General features: G+C 35.3%; 2 protein-coding genes across 3 annotated transcripts; one reads left to right on the top strand and one right to left on the bottom strand.

Moving 5' to 3' along the window:
• The first annotated feature begins 3,739 nt into the window (after positions 1–3,739).
• Positions 3,740–9,194, top strand: HTRA2_2 (Serine protease htra2, mitochondrial). Of its 2 annotated transcripts, XM_051213058.1 has the most exons (13): positions 3,740–3,791; positions 3,831–4,075; positions 4,113–4,180; positions 4,215–4,300; positions 4,333–4,427; positions 4,464–4,555; positions 4,594–4,692; positions 4,724–4,792; positions 4,826–4,918; positions 4,950–5,043; positions 5,603–5,700; positions 7,048–7,177; positions 8,747–9,043. In XM_051213058.1, the coding sequence occupies exons 2-13, from the start codon at positions 3,938–3,940 to the stop codon at positions 8,837–8,839; spliced, it is 1,155 nt and encodes a 384-aa protein (XP_051068997.1). In that variant the 5' UTR covers positions 3,740–3,791; positions 3,831–3,937; the 3' UTR covers positions 8,840–9,043. The 2 variants fall into 2 exon arrangements, with proteins under 2 accessions (XP_051068997.1, XP_051068996.1); XM_051213059.1 differs by lacking the exon at positions 3,740–3,791 and having other exon boundaries at positions 4,113–4,300; positions 4,724–5,043; positions 8,747–9,194.
• Positions 9,195–9,254: 60 nt separating this feature from the next.
• On the bottom strand, positions 9,255–21,797 carry HTRA2_1 (Serine protease htra2, mitochondrial; the record flags this gene model as incomplete). The annotated part of the gene is made up of 6 exons (XM_012939220.3): positions 9,255–9,519; positions 11,987–12,360; positions 15,614–15,823; positions 17,617–17,806; positions 19,353–19,738; positions 21,789–21,797. The coding sequence occupies 6 exons, from the start codon at positions 21,795–21,797 to the stop codon at positions 9,354–9,356; spliced, it is 1,335 nt and encodes a 444-aa protein (XP_012794674.1). The 3' UTR covers positions 9,255–9,353.
• Positions 21,798–22,060: the final 263 nt, after the last annotated feature.

The following is a 22,060-nucleotide window of genomic DNA, read 5'->3' as shown; positions in this document are numbered from 1 at the left end:
GTGTGGTATCAAAGTTAGTTGGTTCGTCACACTATTCCTGTCTAACTGGAGTAGGCCTCCAATCATTCGACATAGATCATCTACGTTAGTGGTGTACATGTGTATCAAGTTACGATGTATTGTTATTCGTCATATTTGAGTATACCAAAAGAACTGTGCATACTTTGTTCGACCATTTTAATAGTTTGTGGCGATTCTGTCTCATCAATCACTGAACTTCTCCTAAAATTTTTATCAGTTGTATATGTTTAGCTTGTTTGTACGGATTGTGAATGGTCAAGAATACTCTGTATATTTCTTTAAATTGCTGAAATTTCTAGAGGTTGATTCAATTTTAGTTGCCCAATACGTTGGGTTGATTAAAACTTAACATTGTCACGCTAACCTAATGTATAGCTTGAAATACAGTCTGTGAATATCCGACGCGTTTCGTTTTATATTATTATCCTTGATTATTTCTTATATTACTTAATAAGTCCTGAGAAATAATTGTGAATCAGTGGATTGAATATTTTATCATACAAAGTCAGATATACAAGCAATTGTTCCTTATAAAGTCTCGCCTTTCAAATGGATTTGTGTGGTGTTTGTATGAACTAATGAATCTTCGATACTCGATGTGTGCATGATTTCGAATTCTGAATACAATATATTCGTTTGTGCTTGCCTAGTTCATTATGACTTAAACTTCACTGTTTCTAGGATACCGAGTTCTTATAATAATTAGAATACTTCTAATTATCACAGTTTGTGTACGTTGTGATCTTTTTCTTAGATATTCCATTGCGAAGTTAACTGAATATTTATAGTCGACAAAAATAATTATGGTTATTTTCACCGCGAAGCTAAATGACGTTTTCTATTTTACACATTGAAGTGTATTTTTGAGACATTAAGTATGAAATTGTCACGTATGCTGAGAATTTGGGATAACTGAAGTTTATTTATCTCGATTCGTCTTACAATGTATTTTCGTATGTTATTAAGTATGTGTAGCGGTAAATAAATCTTCAAAATAAATAACTTCGTAATTATTTTACATTGACCTTGATATCATTAGAGTGAGTAGATCCAACTTGGTCTGAAAGTGCTCAGTCAAGCACCGCCACAGATCATTTGGTTATGCTGTGCTGAGCATACCTTATAACAACTAGTCAGATTAGTTTTCATACTACTCGATACACCAACTGTTATACATATATATATCTTCGCATCTCATCATTTCAGGATCCTTTCACCAAAAGAAGTTACGGGCAGTAGCGTTTACGTATATCGCGTATAAATGACGTCTTTATCCTGATAATGCACGATTACTAGTTCCCCTGAATAATGCTTTAATCGCTAACCATGTGCTGAACTTCGTAACAATAGTTTATTCACGGTCTAAGACAACGATAAAGCCTTGAAACAGACGTAAATACTACATTTACTTAAAAATCAATCTGCCGTGGAATCTCAGTGATATCAGCGTTTAGTGAGGATAATGTTTGGTCTGCCGACGAAAAATAAGGCTTGTGAAATAAATAGAGATTCCTAAGGAACTGTTACGTTTAGTGATGTTGCTGATATGACAAGAATGGCAGACATACCAGTTTGGTTTCATAGTTGACAGAAGTACCAACAGTCTTCTGCGCAGATTTGGAAAGAGCATTCAGACATTTTACAACAAGCAACATCAATGAATGAATCACGGAGAGGTCCATCAACTTTACCTCTAACTGTCCACGTTTTTATTTAGGGAGAAAAACTACAGGATGAAAATAGCTCGTAGCGGTGAATAAATCCCCAAAATCAATAGCTCTGCAAGTCTTCGACATTGGATGCTGACCGCATTAGTTTTAATGGACTCACATGGCTGAAGGCGCTCGGTCATGCATCCGCACCAGATCACGAGTGGGAACTCCATGTTCAACTTCTCCTGCAACCGCTAGCCAGTTAAGATCAGTCACTTCTCGATATATTGATAGCCTATCAAATACATCTTCGAACCTCCTGCCTTCTGACTTTTGATTGCACTGTGTGGGTACGATTCAATATAGAAGGTGTAGCTGGTTAACGTGCTGCGAAACTACAAATACCTGTGGCATATTCACGCTAGTTTGTTAATAATCGTGTTTTATATATTTTATTGGAAACTTGACATGTACCGACGTCCTTTCCTTTCCATCAGAGTAATATCTGATTTGTGTACACATCCTTGGAATTGAATCCATACCTTTTTAATAGTGAATAAAACATATCTCTTTTCTCACGAAAATTGTCCAGAAACCTTACCATTTAAATATTATGAGCTAATGAAATAACACTGAGCTCCGGATCACAACGACGGACGGAAATTCTTCACTGACCAAACACACTGTTGTAGCCTACTGAGGACATATCATATAACTATCGCCGAGTATCCTAAAATCCTTTGAGTCAACTTTATGAAGTAATCTTTTGTTCCAACAGACTCATGAATAACCAACACGCTTTATTGGATCTTCTAATACTTGAAAACCACTTTTACCAATTCGTACATAGAATTCAAAACAGTCCTCTATTTTTATTTTTTAGAATTAAAATTTTTTCAGGTTCGTTGAGATCCACTTTATACCGGCTCCGAAACAACCTGAAGAACAGGATGCTTCATGCCAAGGTAAGTAGAGTGCAAACGAGTTGGAAGACCTCAAAATCAGAATCATCGCGATAAACAATCCTAGATCTACCTCTGTTTTGGATCTTTGTTAACAACCTGTTAGATAAAATTAATTCGGCGGTACTTACTTATGCAGATGACGCGATGATCTGGAGGTTCATGAAAAGTGATAAGAGATTCACTTGAGCTTCAAACGGCCCTAATAAAAATATACGGATGAGCAATAAACAATAGGTTACAACTTAAACTGTCGAAATGTCATATATTGAATATTCTGCCTCATTTAACACAAAAAGCCTACACCCCTCATGAAAATTTGCTTCAAAATGCCACCTTTGTGTGTGATCTCGGGCTGGCAATCACAGATAGGTTGGACGGCAGCTCAAACAACAAAGGGAATTCCGTTAGGGTAAACACGAATCTTCAGTTTATGCAAAGTTACCCTTGGGCGATCATCCCAGAGTTATTCCTAACACTGTTTAAAACGTATGCACAGCCTCATCTTGAATTCCACAATATCGTTGTGTCCACTTTTTTTCAAAGAGACCTAAATTTGAACAAGTACGGGGACGGATAACCAATTGGGTGATAGGTCCTAAACATAAATCTCACGACAACAAGCGCCAAACACTGATATTATTCTCATTGAGCTACGGGAGGATAAGAGGTGATCTGATAAGGGCATAAAATATGTTAAGAACGACAAGCCACCTAGCGCGAGCATATAACGAGATTATCATAACCATGCTCCTTGAGGAAACTTTCAGAAGATTGCACGTCAAAGAGCGAACACTTAAGTACCCTCTCACTATTTCTCATCAATAGTGACCTCAATTTGATATTCTATTCCAGTCAAATTGACCACAGTCCACTTCAGTGGATCACTTCAAGAGGGGGCTGGACAAAGGTGTACTTGCTCACAGCTGCTGTCATACAGGATCAGTCTGACCTGTCAAACAACAAGATATAAAAGTCCACAAATAAATAACTCACTGATTAAAATTATTGCAGTCGAGTGGATAGACTGCCACATATTGGACACCATCAAATACTTGAAATCGTACCGAAACAACAAGAAACGAGCTCAATGTAATCAAATACAAGCTGATGACGAAGATATTGGAAACCAACCGTAATCAGATCTATAGATTCCGTAAGTAAATATTTTTTACAGTCAGGAACTATCAGTTAGTTTCAAGACTTAAGAGTTAGGAAGTAAATTGATTTACACTCACTCGTCACAGAGGTGTTGGAAGACATTGGATATTCAACAGTAGTGGTTGATTTGAGCTTAGTCGAATGACGGAGTTCTGGATAATATCTGTACCTGGGGAGCGGGATCCAAATCAGGTGTATCAGCGTCTTCAAACCACATTGTCTAAATATAAGGATATCTGCTCGCAGATCAACAAATTCAATATTCCTCCTGACTTCAAGGTATTTGTGTAGATGTCAGATGATTTAGAAGCTTTAGGTGGGAACGCTGGATATTCTAGTGGGTCTTTCTGATGAGCTGTCAAAATTAGATGTGTATGCTGAGAGGTAATTGTCTAATAGGTTCAAATAGCAGCTCAAGTATTACCAAGAAAGTTGCCCAGTACATGGGCGATGTACTCGAAGAACAAAAACACAAGTTGGAAGACAACTTGACGGTAAATGGACGTATGTTCTATTTCTTATTTTTATATCCTCAGTTTCTCCTGCCGCGTTCCTCACCAAATTCCAGTGGGATTATGCTAAATATCCAGTCAAACAAACGTTAAGTTCACTATATGCTATTATTTCAGAGGTATTTTTATTTCACGCCAAGTAATATTATTTATAGCAACTTACTAAAATAGATTCTGATTTAAAAGCAAAGTCTCAGTCATATAATACCTTAAAAGGTTGTCTTCAAAATCTAGAACGAAAGCAGACGTAAGCAGTATATTTCAAAGTACCTTAAATTCCTTTAGGGGTAGTCTCTTAACACGCGAGCTTGGAGATATTGTAAAGCGAGAACAATTTATTGTTGATTCGGAATACCTAACTACTCTAGTTGTTGTTGTTCCAAAGTAAGTTTTTTTTTGATATATTTATTATCAGGAATATGTATAATGATTGGAAATCTAATTATGAAAGAATGACAGATATGGTCGTTCCTAAATCGTCTGAGTAATTTGCAATCCTTTTTTGTAACCGATTAAGACTTATTTTTGAAGATCAAGATAATGGCCTGTGGACTGTTACGCTCTTCAAAAAAATGACGGATGATTTTAAAACTCAGGCTCGTGAATTTAGGTTTGTTTAAATATTCAAAACCAATTGTTAGGTTTGTTGTACGTGATTTTACTTATGATGAGAAGAAAATTGAGGAAAGTAGAAATGAGCTGTCGAAACTTGAGTCCGATAAAAAAAGACAGTTTGTAAGTCGGTTTATTTTTGTTATTAATACCGCCTTATGGAATTTTTATCACATAAATATTTCCTTCCTAAAGTCAGTAAACTGTTCGGTTTTAAATGTATTGAGCCATATGCATTTCTTTAAACGTCATCCTACCAACACTTCTTGGAACATAATCCCAAATAATAAAGACAGATAATCACGCTTCTCGTTATGTCTTTAGTAGTCGTTTACAAGCGTTTGACAAGAAACTGTTTCCATTTTGTTCTTTCCAGTCACAAGTGATGCGTGTCTGTTGGTCAGAATATGACTTAATGAAGGAAAGCCAAATGATTAAAACAAACATCTCGTTTTTCTACCAATTAAAAGGCAGTAACGAGAATCACGATTGTACTTAATTGAAAATCACTGGGGTGGATAACAAAACAAGTTACTTTCAAAATAAGGTTGTTTTCCCTGGTTCGTAAGATAGCATTTGCACATTGTTGCATATAGCTAAGTTGTACCTTGATTGTCTACAGTATGATACTTTTTCCAATCATCTTGATTTGAGTGCATAACTTTTTTAAATTCCTAACTAGGCACCTCTGTTTCGTTGGTTGAAAGTTAATTTTGGTGAGGCTTTTTCTGCTATGGTTCATATTAAAGCCCTCCGGGTATTTGTTGAGTCAGTTTTAAGGTAAGAAGTTTTATTTTCGTCAACTTACCTACTACCTGTTTAGTTTGTAGTTATTTTATGTCACCTTATGATCGTTTAAAATGCATATGGAACCCTGTTAATCATTTTATTTTAATCTGAAAGGTTAAGTGATGGAAAGTACTTCCATGGTTGTCTTGTGGCATAGGAAGCAGTTGAAACGAGCTAAAAGTGATTATACTGATAATAAACATTATTAGTGTAAATACGTGGTACTAAAAATGATAGTGATTAGATAAATTTACTCTGATCAAGGCTTCCAACTGTCGTATGATATTTTTCTGTCGATGATCTAAGGATAAATGTGGTGTGTTCGTAATCCCATTTAGTGGTTCCCAGTATCCAGATCCGTTTAAGTATATAGTATCTCAAAATACATACGTTGCAAAGACATTTCCTTACCATCAACTCGAGACTAATTTTCAGTTGCAAACAAAATTGAAAAATTAAGTCTAATTTGAGTAACAAATGTAACCGTATCCGGGAGATCGGAATCTGGCAGAATCTATACTGAGTATTTGTCAGTGGTGCATACTATACTAGTTGAAATAATGTTCAGAACTAAAATAATAGATTTACGGTATCCTTTATGCTAATGGTTTTATGGACTTTTCGCGGATAGTCGTCAAGTCTGGTGGAGAAATATTCACGATCATGCTAAGAAGTTGCTTTATTGTGGCTCAGATAGTCCCAGTTGATATAGGTAGCAAACATGTGGAGTGCTTACGGTTCATGTTTTGAATAAAATATTTTGATTGTGGTCAAATCACTTGTAATTATAGTAAAATAAATCTGAAACAGTTTAGACAATATAAGCATTTATTTGTAGTAGTCACGATTTGGACTTTCAAAATAGAGGTGATACCATAACCGTGTAAAGGCTTTTGCAATAACGAGTTACTCATGAGGGAGCTTATATTGCGAAATGAACGTCATTAAGTGGAATGGAAGTCACACCAAGTTTACAATCCTTGTGATATCACTATTGTGAACTATTACGAAAAGCAAGTAAGGTATCTTACAAGGGCACAAGAGTTACTGTCCAGTGAAAATACCTGTCATTGTATTTCCCAAAGCTGAACTGCAATCCTGATTTTACAAGTGAATGAAACAACAATATTGAATAAGGATATCTATTTTTAAGATCTCAGCATGTTTGCACATCTAGTAAATGTACTTTTAAAGGTGAACACCTAACCAAAGTATTTTTAAATGTGACATTTTTGTTGCTTTGTATCCGTATGTACAAATAAGTGGTAATCCTGCTGCATTGAATTTTTTCTGTTACATCATATGCTAATTCTGAAGTAATTTTCCGTCTTGTTGTAGATATGGATTGCCGGTTGACTTTCAAGCGATACTCCTTGAGCCAAACAAAAAGCAGCAAAAGAAACTAAGAGATATACTGAAACAACTTTACAACCATCTGGATGGATCGTCTTCAAGCTCCGTCTTAGATGTAAGCATTAACATCTATTCGTATATTTATTACTGTGGCACATAACAGGATTGTTCGTAATTGCATAAAAACTTGTGCTTAATTGATATGTTTGCATTTATAAGTGTAGTATTGGGGTGGGAGATATAAAACACTGTTCCTGTGTCTGTACAATATGTGTTCCGGTGTTATCGATAATGAGTTTCTTTTATACAGGTTAACTGTTACACACAAAATAAGTGTTTGTTGCATATTTGAAAGTAAATTTTCGCGTTAGATTTTCAGTCGTAAATGACGTTTTCTCAATTAGTTATATTTAAATAAAAAATTATTAATGAGTTTATAGGTATCATATCAAGGTTGGACTTGAGTTTCAAATAAATTGAGCACTGGGTAGAGTTAATAATAAATGCTTTTTTTATATCCTAATCAGCAGAAAAATTATATATATATATTTCTAATATAAGAAGTGGATTACATCATCGCAAAACGTCAGAAATACAATTTTTCTACTTATTGGGATATAACGAAAATATATATTTATTATTTTAAATAAAAGGTTCTAGAATAGGACCAAAAAGTCTGTTCTTATCTCAATACCCCAAGGTTAATAGGGAAGGCTATTGGATACGTCTTCACAAAGACTTTTAAACTGAAATGTAATAAATGTGAATCTCAACAAGTACGGATCTGAAATATTCCAATCGTATATTTTTCCAGACAAAATGAGGGGTGTGGTTGGTTTTGCTTGAGGTATAGACACTGGTTAGCCTATATTTCAGGAATGCCCTGGTACAGCCGAGGGTAGGAAGAGTCATCACTTCCTCTCGAAATGCTTTCACATGGCCACGCGTATACAGCCACTGCAAGGGAAGTCCTACTCACTGCCTTCTCGTGGCAGGAGTGTTGTTTACGAAAATGAGAGAACGAAAAGCGAATGTCCGGCGCTTTAACCGGGCCGGCGAATTCACCTAGGGGAGTTGGAAAACCCTGATTTAAAACCAATGGTGCACATGCGCTCTAGTATCCTGAGGGAACAAATGGCATATGAATCAATCGTTGGTTACCGGCTACCACGGGACTGCATCTCCTCACGATGCCCCACTGCCTTGTGGATCAGACCTTTAGGTCAAAGGCTCGGGGTGTGGCCCCTCAAGAAAACCATCTACTTCGATTTGAGCGCCCAGGTAGTATCACAGCCCTCACACAAATCAAACGAGATTTATGTGGCGCATATGTATAATAATAATGATATTTCAGGAATGCACAATGTAGTTTTGGTCGTAGAATGGATTTCAAAAAAATTCTAATGATGTTTACTGAAGTCTACATGTTCAACAGAAAATCTGTTATGGCATAGCAAATTAAAGTTTTCCGCGAAATACGTACAGAGGATCTGTTTTGAGTACAATAACCTACGTCATTCCCCCTCCGCAAAAGTAGCTATTTGTTTAAAGATAAACATGTTTACTGTGACAATTATTTTGTTCATAATTTCATTTGTTTACATTAATTTTGCTAAAACGTTAATTTCAATACACACTTCCCTTTTGTTGAACTTTACTCGTCTCTGCGAATATCTCTTTACAGGAAGATATGAATGTTGGGAGTTTCGGGGCTTCATCGGACTATTTTCCTTATGTTTCATTTAAAGTCGAGCTAAATATGATAGATGTGCGTTGATGGTCAGGGATAAACTAGTTCTGCAGCTCATTCCATTGTATTGATGTGATAATGCAACCAATAAAATGAAAAAAAGCATAATATACTTTAGAATTTTCTCTTTTTAGCATTTCTGTCTTCTTGATTTATTCTCTTTTTCTCTATCCTTGTTAGTTGATATTTTCGCAAACACTTGATTTACTTGGCCGGCATATATATATATATATATATATATATATATATATATATATATATATATATATATATATATATATATATATGCCTAATAATCTGTCTTAATACATTGGAATAAAAATCATTTTATTTTCAAAATACCTTAATTATTGTTCTATTTAAATACAATGTATTGAAGCAGCAAGTGTATTTTGCTTCCAAGTTATCCTATGTAAAAGAATGCAAAATAGAAAAGAGATAGTAGCATTGTGCATGATTTAATTATAAATACTCGTGTATGTATAATACAGAATTATATACTGTGTGTAAAATAATTTAAATCAAGGATCTAATTAATGTTCTAAATTTTTTCCGTCTGAATATGATCTATGGTTATTCGTTTTCCTTGTCTGACGATAGTGATTGTCAGTTGTTCTCGGCTTTCAGTTGCAGTGTAAACTTGTTGAGCATTCGTTATAGGTAGACCATCAATGGCAACAATTACATCTCCAGCTCTTAGTCCTGCCCTGTAAAATAAATGTATAAAATTTATGCCGAATCTCAATTACTAGAGATTAATATTACAAATTTAATTAGTAGAAGAAAGTCGCTGTCGAAAGCCAATTAACTGTGCAAGGTTTCTGTTTTTTCTTTATTGCTTTTAATATACCTCACGTTCTAGAATCATTATACCGACCATTGTTTGTTTCTCTCCTCCCGAATGGAAAATGTCGCTTTAGGATTGGTTTGCGTCAGATTAACGATAGGAAAGAAGTAGTAGAGCGCGCAAACTGCTCAATTCATTTATCGACGTCCGCTTATGGTTGTATTCTTTGACCTAAAAGCAACGTTTAGATCCGTTAATCGTGAGGTTTTCTGGAAGTGTTTGTCACTGAAAGGCATACGCAAGAATTACTGTACATGCTCACTACTACTCGAACGCTACTGGTCGAGTCAGAGCTTATGGCGAACTGTCATCGAATTTGGTTACTTCAAGTGGTGTTTGTAACCTTGTCGTAAACTTGCTTTTAGAGATAACGCTTTCATCGTCCGACTTTTTAGGGATTGATGTTCGACTAGGAGGTTTACTTGTTGACTTAAAAAATGCAGATGATATAGTACTGTTCGATGAAGACACTAACAAAATACAGTCTTCCGAACACCTCAAGCAACAATGCAATTATGTAAAGTGTCGCTTTAGAATTGGATTGCGTGACCGCTCGAATTAACGATAGGGAGTGAAGTATTTGAACTCACTGACCACTTCACTCATCTTGGGATTCTCGTCAGTCCTGGTGGTCTAGTGTGTGACGAGATCTCGACATGGGTTCAGAAGGCTCGTTCGGTTTGGTCGACGTGCGTCACTGGTGTAGGTGAGATATCCGTTTATCGAACAAAGGACGAGTTTACTGTGCAGCAGTTCACTCTGTCCTACTTCATGGGTATGAAACATGTCCATTAAGGGTAGAGGATATTGGTATTCGATCATAGGTGTCCTCGAAGTAGTAGCCGTGTATTTTGGGACCACGGAGTAAGCAGTAGCCGGGTTAGGGATATGGCACTAGGTAAGGATGGCAAGTCGACTGACGAGGTCGTAAAGTCCGAAGGTAAATTCCTCGAGACGTCTTGTGCTTTCATTTCACCACACATTTTTCGAAGCATATCGTTGCGTAATCACCATTAACACTCAGACTGTTACCGTCTCTACTATTCTGGGATTTGACCGGACAACTTCCTCTCTTTATGCTAATGGGGTATAACGATTTGGATCGATGTACAAACGTGCCGGGTCCTGCGTTGTGGCTGACTAACTGATCAAATCTTGTAATACAATGGGAATGGAGCTTCTTAATCATGATGGAGTTGCTGCGTTGTATAAAGTATTAATATGTGTGATATTTGAGCTAGTAAATTCCACCCACAAATATGCATAAACGACGTTCAACAAATAAGTGTATATTGTGAAATAAGTGTATTAAACTGGGTCGTCGATATAAACACTTGTTGAATAGGGATCTGCTATTTAAAATAGAGTTAGAATCAACTGATAGATAATTTCCGGATGTGATTGTTTTTCTCGGAGTTCTTTTTTGTAAACAAATAATAGTTTGAAACTCTGTTGAAATATTAAATTAATTCCTCTTCAAAGACATTAGGAAATAATGCCGATTATAGTGAAATCGTTGATACTACTTTAGGTGAAATCTGTTTTTTTTTATTAGAAAATTATTATAAGTCAGTATGATTATCGGTTAATTTGTGTAGTAAACTAGACGAGTATATCGTGAGTTTATAACAATGTAAATGGGAGGCTGAAATTGTACTTGCGAAATTAGTTAAGAACAAGCTTTTTAAAGATAATTTAAACATCCTTTAAATGTGTTTGTAATTTTTTAAAGCTATTCATAAGAGTTAATAAAGGAATATATATAAAATTATCACTTTGAGCTTTTAAAGAGTTTTGTAACATTGATTAAGAACTATATCTTCAGTGTTACTACTCTACTGAACGGTGATTTAAAGGACAACAGTAACCACTCCATCTACTTAATGAGATTTGTAAGTGGCAAAAAGAAGCCCATATTGAATTGTATTTAAGACTCGCTAAAACCTACATAGAAGCAAAGTTTCTTTATGGAGCTGATTAGTAGCGAAACTTTATGGAGGACCGAACGTCAAATAATTAGATAGATTCCACACATGACAAGTTTTACAGAGAGCATTGTTTCTTGAGTATAAAAATAATGTTTGAAAATTTTAATTCAAAATGCAAGTATCATGATAATCAAAAACTTTTAATCGAACCTTGGTAGTGTTAGCAAATTTGTAGTTCTTAATAATAATAGTCATGATAAGAAGATTGTTAATAGTTCTAAGCTATTGACTTGTAAATAAGTGTGATAATAATGGTTTGTAGACATTTTGACAACATAATTTCTTTTTGATGCAAAAAAAGTGGTTTTCTACAATTTATTCAAAGTGATGCGAACTTACTTTTGGGCAGGGGAGTTTCTCAATACAGCATGAATCAGAACACCATTCAACTCTACAAAATGTTGTCCACCCCGAGATGCCAATTCGAAAGCCAGTTCTGGAGTAAGCGTTCGCATAACTAGGCCTAAGTATCGACGTTGAGTTCCGCTTTCGGAATTGGTTGGATTGTCTGCTAAAATATATGGATCAGTAGGCGATGCTGACGATACTGGGGAAGAGCTTCGAGTATTTGAGGATGCTTTTAGTGCTAACTGTATGAATTTTCGAACTTGATCAACAGGTATGGCAAATCCCACTCCTGTACCAGCCACCATAGCGTTAACCCCAATAACTTCACCATATAAATTCACCAATGGACCACCGGAATTTCCAAACTCAAAATGCAAAAAGAAACTGTAATTAACAATTAAACTTCAAGGTCCCACACGCGGTACTCGAACCTAGGACTTTCGGCCTCGCTTAACCTATAGATCACTGGGCCGGCGACCAAGTGTTAACGTCTAACTTCAATCGATCCATGATCTTGCGCAACCATTCATCCATCGTCTGAGGTGGATAAATATCTCTACCCGATACCGACTGGACTCCATTGGTCACGGTCCGAGTACCCCTTGAGGAATCGTGGATGAGCATTGCCGAGGAGTCCCATACTAGGACGGAACGCCGTCCAGTGCTTCCAGGTTTTCGATGGTGGTCTAGCTTAGATTGACTCGTGGATTCAACTGCTAAAATACTACAATCCTCACAAATCTCCATACTGATAATTAAACTTTATCAGTATAGGGGTTGTGGAGATTGTTAAGTTTTTGATTGAGATCATGAATCAATTGATGTTAGACCACCGTTGGAAACCTGGGAGCACTGGACGGCCGTTTCGTCCTAGTATGGGACTCTTCAGCAATGCGCATCCACGATCCCGCTCCCTGAGAGGTTCGAACCCAGGGCCTATCGGTCTCGCGCCAGGCGCTTAACCAACTAGACCACTGAGCCGGCATCCAATGGTGTTAGTGTCTAACATTAACCAATCCACGAAATTGTGCAACCAACTTCCATTGTACTGAGGTAGATACCTGTCTCTACCCGACACGGATTAGCTCCACTGGTCACGGCTTCTCACTAGAACTCCGAGAATTCCCTCACGATAGGTCCTGGGTTCGAATCCCGCAGGGAGCGGGATCGTGGATGCGCATTGCTGAAGAGTCCCATACTAGGACGAAACGGCCGTCCAGTGCTCCCAGGTTTCCAACGGTGGTCTAACATCAATTGATTCATGATCTCAATCAAAAAATTAAACTTTAGTTAGTGTCGGTAATAAAGTTTTTTAAACAGATAGGAAAAAACTGACTAACCTATGTTGGATCCCGGATATTAACACAGGGTGTAAAAGAACTCAAGGGATTTCAAGCAGCTGTTATTGCAAAAGCATCTAATCAACGATTTTAACCGTTGTGTAAAACTGAATTTATACACACAGCAATTAGTTATGTCAGAAATACTGTATTGTTCAAGTATTTTATTTATTAAGTTAGTTATGAAACGGTCCTGCTTAATAATCTTACACTGAAGGTGACTTCTCATCCTATTAGGAATATATTTCAGTTTGGATGACGAAGCTTTTTTATTTTGAAAACACTATCTTAGCAGCTATCATGAATATAGTGATGTAACTCATTAAGTTCAAGTCTGTGTACTCGGATTTGAACCATAACTTTGAGTATATAAGTTATCTATAATACCCCGTTGCCCAAACTGAACTAGCTAGAACGAGATTTGAGCATGAAAACTATTGGTTGAGAGTCAAACGGCATTGTGAAAAAAAGAACGAGGAAGGCATGATAAAAAATGAAAGCTAGTTTTTGGGAGACTGTTTAGCCTAATTTGTAATCTGTAAATTACTAACATTCAGTTATATGCCTGTTTCATCCCATAAATCATAAGTGTTCGATTAATCTATAAATTATCGTCATATTTCCTTCTGTTCTAAAATTATTTTAATTTAAATATAGTTCTTGTATCCTAATTTTTTTACTCTAGCGTCCTAGTTTGGTATAACTGTATTTTTCACATTCTTTCGGCATTGTGATTCTGCTATTCATATATTCATTCATGTGTCTTTTGCAGTCAGCTGAATCAGATCTAGAGTTTCTCGCCATAATCATCTTCTTCCTTCGCTTGCCAACCGACCAGCTTGTTAGACAATGACAGGATAATCTTTCCTCTCTGCCCTCAACGCTGTCCAATCACAAAGTCGAAATTATGTGTTGCATTCTCAAGCTTGAACTAAGCAACCTAGCCCATCAAGGACGCAAACTAATTTGAGACAATTCTATCTGTAAAATAAGTACAGATCAGTGAATTCGGAACAGCCTTGACCAATAAGCTACCGCTTCATATATCTGTATTCAACTACGGCTCTCAAATCAGTGGAGAGAATCAAATATTTAGTGAATTCGGTACACAAGTTGACTGGAAGAAACATCTCTAAGGAAATATATTTATTTTACGTCGAAAGCTTTTCGAAGACGTAATCTTATGGAACGTTTTTGCATAGAACAGCTCAGTTGATCATGATAGAAAACGAGGTTTTTAATTTAGAATAGATGGAATATGGCTAATGGTGGGAAACAGAATGTGAGCTTCGTCCTATTTGGGACTCGTTAGCTGAATGTACCTGCATCATTGTTGATATTCATCACGTGACTCGAAACTAGTGCCGTTCGCTTCAAACGCTAACGTGTTATCCACTTAGTTTATAAGTCCAGACAGATAGTTACATGTGGAACGGATATGAATTCCTAACAGTCTGAGTTATCCCTAGTGAGTCCTAAATAAGACGAAACATCCGTCCTCGATCCCACTGATACCTACATCCCATCTATTCTACATAAAGTTGTGTCATAGTGACTACATTGAAGCAATTCGCACTGGATGCAAATATACCAACCAAGACAGAATAAATTTCAGTTAAAATATCAACAATTAGATAATCCAAACCATTAGAAATGAAATTGAGGCTTTTAAATGTCAATTTTAGAGTTATTATCATAATCATTTTTATTTTGAATGCTTTTTGTAGTAATATGAAAGTTATTTCTATTCGTATTATAAGTATAGTAAAGTTGTTCATTAGATTATGTTGACTGAATAAGCAAAAGCTCAAAAATGAAGCTTATTGATTTAATTAAGTTAATTGACAATTAAAAAACAGAAACAGTAGTATTGTTAAAGTTGACTAATGATTAGTAGTAAAATCTGGAGGCAGCTTTCTTTCTATCCAGGGCTTGTTAGATGGACGTACCTGAATTCTAGTGTTGACATTTAAATGAGATGTAAGCCTAGTGTATCTTTCGCTACAAGTGATAATTCGTGTGAATATTAACAACAATCTATCCAGAAGACGAGTTACAAATAGGGCGAAATGCATATAATCGATTTCACTGCTATCATCCACTATTCCAACTTTTATATAAACTCTGATTAAATGTCAATATCGGAGCAATTCACTCAGAATGTACGTATATCGATAGAGACTGGTCAATTACAGTCCTTATAATCAACAATCGGTTAATAAAAGATCATTACAAATAATAATAATGTTAATTTTTATCTACAATATTTAAAACTTACTGTTATTATAGCATCTGTTTGGATATATTTGAGACCTTCGGAATGACCTAAGTCTCTATCTACTGCAGACACTACACCCACTGTAACACTGTTGGCCAACATCAAAGGACTACCTAAAGCCAATACAAATTGACCTGGACGAATATTTTGTACATTAATAGCCATAGGTAGATGTGGAAGATTTTCTGAAACGACTTTCTTCACGTCTAACTAAATCAATATCATAAAAAAAGAAACTAGGAATTTCCATAAATAGAGAATAATAATTATGCGCAAATGTATCTCTAAGAATAAAATAAACAAAACATCTAGTTCAATTGAATTTTAAAGAAATACTAGGAGGACTGTCTACAGTGAAATCTGTTTAGCTAAACACTTTTTTATTTAAAACTGATGTGAGTGTTGCTTATAACCACTAGTTTGCATACAACAATTATATAGATGTTAAACAATGGATTGATCATTGAGTTGTGACCAATGTCAGATCCTTATGTACTGCTGATCAAATTCTATCGTTCAAGTTGCAATGTGGCCACTAGTCTAGATGACTTGACATCATGTGCATTATAATGGGATGAAAGGTGGAGGTAGTTGACAGGATACCCTAGACCTATGTTGCGTGCTATTTGACACTGTCAGCAAGGTGTACCTGTAATGTTGAGGGAACATCAGTTCCCTTGCGGATTTGATCCCGTATCACAATCGCGGCCTGGATAATCCAGTGGTAACGTCTCTGACTGCGACACTGGGTGACATGGAATCGAATGCGCCAGGGAACATCGGTTGTTGTCTCAACACTACATGTACGCCTTGCTAACGAGCACAAAATAGCGCGGAGCCTAGGTCCAGGATATCCTGTCGACTTACTCCACCTTATAGTTAAATAATTCAATAAACGTTGTATTAAAGGACATATCGCATGTGAGTAGGACAGAGATACCATCTTATTTGAATCTTAAAAACTTCACTTCATTTTTTTTTCTTTTATAACTAAAAATAGAAGTTAGAAACATTTGAACTCCTTTTTCTTCGTGTTCTCCGTATTTATTTTTTTTAACCACGAAATGGTGGCTTAGCAGCGTTGACTAAAGTACTTGAAATCTAATCCATTATGTAGGGAACTCCAACCCTGTTGAACTTACTTCAGTTAGGGTAAACGGGTAGTGGTATTGTAGTGAACGAGAACACCGATGGGAACAACCAAATGTATTCGGGCACAAAATTACAGAATCTCTTAGTAAAATCTGACAACCACACAGCAAATACTTCTTTTGCAAAATGTCAATCAATTGTCTCAGACTCGATTGTTCCTTCATTTCCACACCAACCATACTCTGTACTCGTCTTCTTCACTTCGATCTTCTTAACCTTCTGCCGCCAGACATTTCACATTCGAATGATGATACACACTACTAATATCTCTCGACACAAGTAGCACACACAGTATAAAATAAAGTATAGTTTAAAGTCGAGTATATAACTATGCATTTAGATAATTTACGTCATTATTATCATTGAGTTTTACCTTCTACTGTACTGTTGCGCAGTGCGATATAATTGATAAGTGCACATATATTTAACAGGATCTATGCTACATTTGTCTATCTGACAATAATATTTCCAAAAATAATGTTGAAAAAACAGTAATACAGAGTTATTGCATTTCTTATCAATTGAATACACCAACTGGATTATCATATATATTTGAATCTTTTTCACCTTAGATATACTCATAGATTATTCAAACTGAACTGGAGAAACTATCAAGTCCAATCTTGGCATTGATACCTATGAAATGGAGAAGCTTTCGAATCCGTGAGTGAATGATAAAGTACTTACAACAATGAAATTATTACTTGACATAATCCGCAACTAAAATGTAAATATGATTATTTTAAACGCTCTTGTTTATAAGAGTAAAGTTTACTTCAATCATAAGAAGACGTTCATAATAAATCACAGATTAACAGAATATTTCATCAAGTGGAATAAAAAAAACTAACTCGAATAAGTGCCAAATCAGAAGAGACATCAACTGCTAGAACTTTTCCAGGAAATGAACGTCCATCACATAAATGAACCATAACATCGCCGCGATAACCAACTACATGAGCATTTGTGACTACATGACCTAAATGATCTACAATAAAACCTGAACCAGTTGAACGTGATTGAAGTGAAAGAAAAACTTTACTAAAAAAATCAAACAAAACAAGAGAATAACAATAGTTAGATGTAACGGGTGATATGAATAGAGAAATAAAGAAGAAATCACGAACAACGAAAGGAATTTTTGGCACATTGTTTCACTTAAAATCTGCAAAATATTAACATCTACTTTTGTCCCTGTTTTGCTCTCAGTCAGTTAATAACAACGTAGAACCCGGCACGTTTGTACATCGATTCAAATCGTTATACTTCATTAGCACAAAGAGATGAAGTTGTCAGGTCAAATCCCAGAATAGTAGAGACGGTAACAGTCCAGAATCTGCCGAAAGGTAAATATTCATTCTATAAATCTACGACTAGGTCTGAAACGAATCTAGTTTTCTCTCGTTTGCTATTCACGAGGTCTAATTAAACGTCGAAGTGTTATTGAGGCTAATATTTTTGATACTATATTAATTAAAGTGATTCCTGTGATTGTAACAAGATGAATTTTATCTTTTCTTATAAACTGAATTCGAGACCCATTAGATGGCATTACGTCCAGTCCCCAGATTTTAGTTAATGTAATTGGTAAAACTGGACCGACATCCCTAAAAATATCAGGGGTTAGTCCATTAGAATCTGCTGCTCTTCCTTGCTTTAGATTACTTATAGCCTTTTCAAACTCACTAAGAGTTGGAGAAATTACATTAGTTCGTTCTTCAGGTTGCTTTGAGATAATGGGTTAGTTAATTGTGACTGAAGAGCAGTTGAACTAATCTATGGGAGAGAACAAACCAGATCCCAGCGGAGGAAGAAATCGGGAAGAAGTGCCGGAATTGGATAGGAGACACATTGAGGAAAGCACCCAACTGCATCACAAGGAAAGCCTTTACTTGGAATCCTCAAAACCAAAGGAGAAGAGGAAGACCAAAGAATACATTACACCAAGAAATAGAGACAGACATGAGAAGAATGAACAAGAATTGGATAGAACTGGAAACGAAGGCTCAGGACAGAGTGGGTTGGAGAATGGTGGTCGGTGGCCTATGTTCCATTGGGAGAAACAGGTGTAAGTAAGAGTAAGTATAATCATTAATTATCGACGGTTACTTATTCCCGTATTGTTTAGTTTGCTTACCATCTGACTTAATGATTCTTTATTTGATGTGTGTTACAGTCTCCTAGTTTATATATAAATAAACTTGTGTTTGAAATATAATATAATAGGAGTTTTGTCTGTTTCCTCTGTCTCTGGATCTGAGTGAATACCGAGCTACAGAGAAGCATGCATCTTGGACCGATAAGCTTTAAAAATGACCTCGGTCACTACTCAAAGTTAGTTGTTAACGATCAGAATGTATTACTACTGGTCAAAACTACGACTGTTGACCTATCGATGCAAAGTATACTCAGATTAGCTCATTATAGATTGTATTCACATTATTAAAATCTTATCTAGTGGTTTCGATTAAACGACACAGAAGACTTAAGATTAATAAGAATTAATAATCAAAACTCATAAGTTGATATTGATTATAGTTATTCAATATATAGCATAATAGTTAACAATAATAACTAATAAACTAACTCGGTACTAGTGATTGAAACAACTGCTGGTTGAACATCTTGAGCAACATCGGCAACCACGTCTAGAGCTTTAATTGCAGCTTGTCTATCTTTAGACATTGGTTTTGCAATTTCTGCACATTTTACAACTAATGGAGTACTATATACAGGATGAGATTTTTGTTGAGCATCATTTGAATCCTCATTGTCGTGACAAATTTTTGCAAGAGCTGTGGTCAACAAAATTGATTTGAAAAATAGACTTGTTTGATGATTATCACTGTGTTGATTCTGTCTATTCGACTGATTTGATGAATAGTTACTTTGTGGTGTAACAAATGATTGGAATGCATATACATTCCATAAAAATCTCTTATTCAAGAGACGAGAAGAGTTTCTTGTAAACTGCTGATTTACAGTATTCGGAAAAAGAATTAAGGAGGAAAGTCACTTAAAATAGGTAGCTATAAATAGTATAACTGAAAATTTAAAATGAAACATACGATAAACAATCGAATGTCAGGAGATTACAAGACAGTTATAAGCATACATTTAAGATTTCTAAATAATTGGCTTGAATTAACGCAAATATTCTTAGATTTATTTCTTAGTGACACTGAAGAAACTAGTAATCTTAAACTCCATCCTCGTTTTGGCTTGATGGATAGGCCAGTTACAAAGTTTGATAAAACAAAAAATATTACTCATTAGATCGAAAAATTCAAGTTTCTCATGATATGCATTTACTCATGTATAATTTGGATGATGATTGAAAGTAATAAATCATCAATTGTTGGTTATAAAACTCCTGTAAGCAATGTAAATTAACTCATTTATCAAGTAGAAGTTTATGTATTCGGGTTTTAGTATAATTTTTGTTATGCGATGCCTCCCCAAAATGAAGTAGAGGAGACAAGTTCAACTTTCTGATCTAATGACTGAAAGTCAAAGATTTTAAAAATCAAACTATCCTTTTATTAATGTTGAAATCAATTCGGAAATATTCAGTTGTTTTATACATAAAAGCTTATCACACCTATCGAAATAACCTGGTAAAATTTACCAGACTATATTTTTATTAACTATTATGTTATTGATGAATAAGAACAAATTACTTATTTAGAATATTCTTCAATTCTAGGATAAGCAACTGTTTTTATTGCATTTGAAGTCGAATAAACAACCATAACTGAGAATATAAAATGAACTTATTAAATTCTCATTCACGAATTTGAACTAATTAAGATAACATAAGTTAAAAAGTAATTTCGAAATAAAAATTAAAAAAGTATTTACATGCGAGGCAACTAAACATGATGGATACAACACGAAATCTTTCAAAACTTAGTCCTTAAAGGTTTTTAGAAATATTTCATAATGAAAGGAAATAAGTACAAACATTGACCGGTATCTTCAGTGTTTTATTGATAACTTTTATGGTGTACAGTAATTACAACTGATGTTGGAGCGGATATTTAAATGGAAAAGTAGTTGAGTTCAAATTTAACTATGATTTGTAAAACCAGATGTAGTCATACTGTTTATATCGATAAATTTAGGACGGAAATTTTGCAGACATTCAAAACTGCAGATTATAATCTATGTTATCTAAGGAGAGACGAATAATTCCTTATTAACTGTCCAAGTGTTTAGTATGAAAATTCAGTCTCTAGCTAGTCATTATTTCAGCAGCGCAGTTTTGATTAAAAGCTATTGTTTCAGTGTTGGACAAAAACAAAAACGAGTTGTATGACACTCAACTCTTACTGTGGTTTAGCCTTACCTAAGCAATTATTAATGAGGGTTTAATCGAGTGTATTGAATGGACAATAACGTTTGTGGTTATACTATCAATAAAAAAATTGAACAACCATCCGCAAAAAATCTCTAAGACAACATATATAAGCTTACTGAACCAAAAGACAAGTATCATAATCAGGGTACTATACTCAACCATCCAATACTAGCTTTTAAGCTATACTGTAAACTCATTTTACATTATCATTCAAATTGTAATGTATTTTTATCGGTTTAATTATCTGTATATGGAGTTTCTGACGATTGAAATATTCTTCTGATGCTGAAACAAAAGCAATGTTTTGGTTAGGGACTAACTTTAAATCTTTACAGACCTGATTCATTAGGTGATGAAGCACTAATATTCACAATTCTCTAATACTCGATAGCCATTCCAGGTTTTTGAAATCCACACTGTCAGAATCATGGGTTTTATTTAGTCAATGTTTTCTAAGTTTCTATATGAAGATGGACGTCCTATATATCAGTCATGTTATTCGTTTACCAAAGACAAGTCTATGTACTCAGTCCTGAATTACATTGTTAGTGTGAAGGCTAGTAATACTACACGGTTGTTTAAACCTAAGTTGGTGGAGGAGGTTCGAACCTGCAACCAATTGGTTTGAAGTCGTTGTAAGAATTAGGCTGCTATTTCACATACCTGACTCATCCTCAGGTACTCCTACCCGATTTTGTGAGAAAGCAAAGAACCACACATGTCTATTCCAAACTACATGTAAGCAAACAGTTAAACCACTTATCAATGTGGCTTAAAACCAAACAGTCGATTAACTGTTCTCTCATTAGATCTCATTGGGATTCTTTTCAAAAAAGCACACTAAGAGAAGCAAGTAATACGAATGAGTTACTTTATTCTCAAATTATTTTTGCTGATATAGATGAGCTAAGTTGATCTTTTGAACTGAAACGCTT

Source organism: Schistosoma haematobium, chromosome 3 (assembly GCF_000699445.3).
Source record: "Schistosoma haematobium chromosome 3, whole genome shotgun sequence".
Classification (NCBI taxonomy): Eukaryota; Metazoa; Platyhelminthes; class Trematoda; order Strigeidida; family Schistosomatidae; genus Schistosoma; species Schistosoma haematobium.
The sequence above is the reverse complement of the archived record's forward strand: the minus strand, read 5'-3'. Positions and strand labels throughout refer to the sequence as shown.

Coding starts and splice junctions, on each gene's coding strand:
- HTRA2_2 (XM_051213058.1), top strand. CDS start 3,938: ATGACGGAGTTCTGGATAATATCTGTACCTGGGGAGCGGGATCCAAAT. Junction 4,428..4,463: donor TATATGCTATTATTTCAGAG/GTATTTTTATTT, acceptor TATTATTTATAG/CAACTTACTAAAATAGATTC. Junction 7,178..8,746: donor CTTCAAGCTCCGTCTTAGAT/GTAAGCATTAAC, acceptor ATCTCTTTACAG/GAAGATATGAATGTTGGGAG.